The sequence below is a fragment of the Temnothorax curvispinosus genome, unplaced genomic scaffold, assembly GCF_003070985.1.
Source record: "Temnothorax curvispinosus isolate PA1 unplaced genomic scaffold, ASM307098v1 QBEX01011005.1, whole genome shotgun sequence".
Classification (NCBI taxonomy): Eukaryota; Metazoa; Arthropoda; class Insecta; order Hymenoptera; family Formicidae; genus Temnothorax; species Temnothorax curvispinosus.
The window spans coordinates 259-5,834 of NW_020220785.1; the positions used below are offsets into that span (position 1 = coordinate 259).

General features: G+C 31.0%; 1 protein-coding gene across 1 annotated transcript; it reads right to left on the minus strand.

Moving 5' to 3' along the window:
- Window positions 1–435: 435 nt before the first annotated feature.
- Window positions 436–4,757, minus strand: LOC112461061 (arrestin domain-containing protein 2-like). The gene is made up of 9 exons (XM_025026129.1): window positions 4,431–4,757; window positions 4,130–4,346; window positions 2,947–3,102; window positions 2,234–2,448; window positions 1,904–2,092; window positions 1,388–1,593; window positions 1,070–1,257; window positions 605–745; window positions 436–538 (listed from the first exon to the last, which is right to left on the minus strand). The coding sequence occupies exons 2-8, from the start codon at window positions 4,245–4,247 to the stop codon at window positions 615–617; spliced, it is 1,203 nt and encodes a 400-aa protein (XP_024881897.1). The 5' UTR covers window positions 4,248–4,346; window positions 4,431–4,757; the 3' UTR covers window positions 436–538; window positions 605–614.
- Window positions 4,758–5,576: the final 819 nt, after the last annotated feature.

Here is a 5,576-nt window from a genome sequence, read left to right on the forward strand (position 1 = left end):
ATTATAATATTCGTTTTATTTTCTTTCTTCTATTTTATGTGACTAATTATTTTATACATATAACAAATATAATAATAATATTAAATTTTTGTAAAGTCGGAGCGCACAGTTCCTTTTCCCTCCCGAACAATCAGGACGCTCGGAAAAGTCTAGGAAGAAAGTCAGGAAACATTGTCGAGTCAGAGATAAAACAATTGATTTTACAAACACCGTGTTTTTCCTCTATAATCAAGTATTTTACTATTATTATAGAGAATTCACTGTTTTATTACTTTTAAACTTTACTTTACTACAAAAATCGATTTCTTCTTAGAACCGTACCACTTCTCATACGATATATACAGAAATACGTTCTCTACGAAAAATAAAAATTGATAAATTATGAGAATTTTTTTCAGTTTTTGCAGTTTTTATTTTTCAGAATGTTTCTTTTTCTCGATTACAAATCAACGGTTTAAATTAGAAATAATTAAAAACGATAGTAATCATTTTTTATTCGATGTTTTCAGCTTAGACGACCTTCCATTCTCAGGAGGATCTGCAAGTAAAGTATTGATAAATACATGCCGATAGAAATTATATAAGACTTAATTAGTATAATTACCTTAGTCATCTTACTCGAAATATTTGAAGACTGGATATTTAGGTGCAAAGGGTTCGTTAACACCATGCACGTATATAGAGTCCTTCGGATCTCTGATGCAAGACACTCTGTGCGACAAGGATTCTTCATATGATGGAGGAGCTATATATAAAAGAATCTAATCTGTATATCTACCTTGACAAGTTCTTAGGTTTGGATCAAAGTCTCGTAATAATTTTCGCGAACGAAGAATTAGATTTTGAAATTTTAATAGTGGTGTGTGCGTAAGATAATCTTATGATTACGATTCAAATGTGTAAAGAAATATTTCTTAAATTATTCTAAAACAGAACAGTATTCTCATCAATAAAATAAAATATAGAAATGTTTTACGTTTACAAATTATTTAAAAAGGAAAAAACAAATATTACTATCTATATGATAAAGATTGTTCGGTGGAATCTGTCAATTGAGTATTTTACGTACTATCAACAAAATCGTTCAGCGATGGTGTACTTGGAGAAGGTACAATATTAGATTCTGGAGTCACGTCTTCTCTCTTCGATGTAGATGGAAATACATCTGAAGAAGATGAAGCTGCAGGCGCCGATGGTATAAACCGCAGCGGTATTGTTCCAATTAAAATCGGATACTCTTTGACGATCTTACGATACCTTATAGTGAAAAGAATTGATGCAAAGTCATCCTATTGTTACTGAATGATCATCAAGCGCGTAAAATATTATCGTATAAAGTTACAATATATTTAGTTTATTACTGAGCTTTGGAGAGATATGTACGTACATTTTTTTACTATGAAGGACGATACGGAGGATATATTTTAGATCAATTATATCGCAAAATTGCAGGTCCGAAGGTGGTATCGGTGGAATAAATAAACGTAATGCGATAGCGTGTTTATCGAATGGTGTTGTTTTTTGCACAGTTGCCACAGTTGCTTTATCCTTCTTTTTCTTACCAAAGGGCGCATCCGCGCGGAACTCAACGGACTTTATAAGAAGAAATTAAAATTTGATAATTATTGTAAAATAGAATAAAATTTATATTTTGGCCAATCTGTTGATTCAGATATCTTCGGCGAAAATAAAGATTAAAGCGTAAGTTAAGCATAAAGGAAAAGAATGACAGAGACGTTTATCTTTTAAAATGCTTCTTTTACGTTCAGCAGTTTCAATTTATGCTTCAAAGAAGTTTCATTTATGTTTCTGTCACTCTCCTCTTATATTCGATTTGCGCTCCGATATTTATTTTCCAGAGTAATAGATATTATATATTTACATAAATTATTTACAAACCTACTTGCTGTAATTTAACGCAGATTTTCTGTAATTCGGTAATAGTGGCGTTATGTCTTAAATCGAGGATTGCCTCAATCCATTGTCCCGGTACGAATCCTGTCATCGGTAATTTAATATGCACATTTATCGAACCATCGCTGACGCAGCAGAGGCAAGAGAAAGATTGGTTTACTTCATCATCTATGCCGATCTAATATAAATAATCCATTATTAATTTTCAATACAATTGTTTGAATGAGACTATAAAATAGCTATTTTTTTGTATATTCTGGTTTCCGAATATGAAGGTAATAAAATCATAATATGAATTTAAAATATCGATTTTACTTACACATTGTTCACGACGAATGTTTAGGTCGTAAATTGTAATTACGGTGTATGCAGCTTTACATTCGTGATTGAATCGCCATGATCTAACAATGACCGCCTTTATCGTGTATCTGACATGACCAACATGGTGTTCAAAGCTGCATGGTAAATCGCAGGGTAATTGGATACAAAAAGGATATCTACTCAATCCTGCAGGAATATGCACTTTTCCATCGTCTGAAATTAATAAAAACTGATATGTATAGCCTCTAAATATAATTTTATGTAACACGTGCATGGACGTGCACGCTACGCGTGCGTGATAGACCACTTTCCACGCACTTGCAACATAAAATAGGGTGTGTGCAAGCCGTGCGTAAAGATGAAAATTCCCGGGTGCGGTGACCGCACTCGCCTTCGGCTCGTGCATCAACTCCGCACCCGTGAATTTTCATCTTACAGCACTTGTTACACAAATAACTATATCCTTTCTACGTGGATTATAGCAAAATGTATCTATCTTAGCCATTTTACACTTAAATGAATATGCTTTAGGACTCTAATTTGTGTTACTCTAATTTCCATTAAAGAAATATTTATTTTCCAAAGAAAATAATCAAGCATTAGCGCAAGTATGTAATATATTCTTATATTATATTATACTATAATAATATAATAACATATTTTAATAAACTTTTTGATTGTCATGATATATGATTTTTTAATAGACGATACCTTCCGATTTTTCTAACAGTGAAATGGTCAATTCAAAATATTTTTCATTTGCCCTATAAGTCCAAGTGGTAGTTGTAGAATTTCCATTACAATCTGTCGAACTCGATTCCTCATCCCAACTGACGTTAGCCTCTCCCTTAGCCGATAATTTTAGTTCTGCAACAGCAAAGATTAATGATCATTTTAAAGTTTTACGTACTAAATGAAGAATTAAGAAAGCCATACTCTTTGTAATATAAAAAATATATGTATAATAGATACAAGTAGTTATAATACGTCAATTGGAATCATTTGAATATATGTAATTTGTTTGCAATTTATTTCCAATATGATGGACTTTATATAAATCTTGCTGTTAGTTCAAGCATATTCATATATTTACGTTTAAACTATGTATTTTAAAAATGTAGACTGTAAAGGTTTCATGAAATTTTGATTATTTCCTATTATTATATAATTATAAATTATATAATTTAAAAAATGCATGGTAATAATGTTATTATTATTATTATTATTATTATTATGTCGTACATATAAACGATATCAGAAAAAGATATTTCACATTTTAAAAGTTATCACAAGAATGATCTCATCACTCTGGATGAGTAATTAAATCATCCTATTCCAGGATTGATATATTCTGCAAACATATTCATTACATTGTTATCACTGATAATCCGTGAGTTGATAATCTCTACATCCGTTCAGATAACAGAAGTCTTCAAATACAAATTGCGGTATTTCTAAAGTTTCGAATTTGGATTTATGTAAATTGTGTTACAATCGGCAAAAGCTGAAAATGCTACACGTACACGGCACGCACTTAATTGTGTGCGGCTTCGAAGCCATTCATTTCACATGTTACCGAGACTGGTTTCTGGCACGTATACAGATATAATCTGTATAGATACTTGTTCTGGGAAGGACAGAACTCTTCAAAAGTTTTCGCGTTTACTTAGAGTATAAAATTTTGGATCATATTGTCGCGAGACAACTACCTTTTTTTTCGTATAAAAACATTTTTATGTAAATTTATCTTGAAATTGGAGAAAAAAGAAAAATAGAAAAGTGCACCTGATGCAAAACAATTCTATTGTGATTTCGTAGAGCATGGATATTTGCAAATTTTGCGATGACTTTATTTGATCGATATATTTTTAAAAAAACTAATTAAATAATTTACCTTCGGCAAGTTTTTCCTTTGCCAGATCGATAATAACGAAGCCGCTGACACATTCGCCGGGTATGTAAACAGCATCCGCGCGATCAAATTCAATGCGAAAAATTTTCAACGACGGCATCTTTCTGTCGCACTAATGCACTTGTCAGTCTCATCACCCCGTCATCGAGTTGACGACGTTGACGTTACGCATGATGACTACACTTGACCGATGTACGAACTTAAAAACGTCAAGAGATATCGACGTTCCCCACCAGGAGAATAAAATTATATCTTTGATATAAAAATTATATCTTCAAGTTACATGATCAGTTGATATCATTTTCTTCAAATATCACATTTCCGAATATCTCTTTTGATGTGACTACTTAATATAATTTTTATCAAACTCATTTTTAAATAAATGGAGCAGATATAAAAATAAGGAAACGCCAAATTTTATATGGAATCTAACGATTTATTATATCGTTTAGGAATCGAGTATCACAGAGATTGAAGCTCGATCATAGCTGAGATACGAGCTACAAGAAACTGCGCACCATAACCACGCATTGAATTATATAACATACTGGAATGAGCCTTTCCTATAGCAAGTTACAGATAGCTTACTGTCACAGGCTAAAACAGGATAGTTTGGTCATCGAAAATGTCTACTTTATGTAGCAAATTCTTTACATTCACATAGCAAAATTATGGAGAAGCATCATTCGCCAAATAGGAACAAAAATAAAAGTCTCTAAAATATATATAAATATTCTTTTTTTTCCGTCATTTCAGTTTTATTATTCAGTGACTTTAGAATCCGTTCGTTTTCTGCCAACATGAAACGTAAAATAACTATATAGTTTTTCACTTTAGCAATTCGTCAGATGATTATTAATTTCGATAATGAGAAGACATAACATCATTTTGTTCATATTCATCCATACCTTTTTGCAAAAACTAATTACTTAAAAGAATCGAACTATTTTCATTGTATCGTTCGATTATTTAGCACAAATAAATATTTTAAAGACACTTCACTATCGAGAGAAAGGGGAATATTTCAATTTGTTCAATTAATCATATGTAGTACGTTTTATGACTCTCTTTATGTAAGTATATTAAATAAACAATTGGAAAGCATTTGGTTGTCTTAATCGATATGAATGAGTAAATAATTTACGATTTATAGATTCTTTTAAAATTGCATTTAAAATTACTAGTTCTTCAATTGCGATAAGCTCGAATGGGCTTGAGTAATACGGAAGTATCATGGTAAATATCAAACATGGAATATAGTATTATCGCTCTATATATTTCTGATATTATAATATTGTACGAGATAAGCTTTCTAAAAGATTTTGAGTTATAATGATTTTTAGTTACAAGTTTTATTTTATAAATATTTACAAACTATATAAGAAAGAAAATGTTTATTGCTTGAATGGTGAATATCTTTGCATGGTAC

Coding starts and splice junctions, on each gene's coding strand:
- LOC112461061 (XM_025026129.1), bottom strand. CDS start 4,247: ATGCCGTCGTTGAAAATTTTTCGCATTGAATTTGATCGCGCGGATGCT. Junction 2,093..2,233: donor ACATTCGTCGTGAACAATGT/GTAAGTAAAATC, acceptor TATTTATATTAG/ATCGGCATAGATGATGAAGT. Junction 1,594..1,903: donor TCTGCGTTAAATTACAGCAA/GTAGGTTTGTAA, acceptor CTTCTTATAAAG/TCCGTTGAGTTCCGCGCGGA.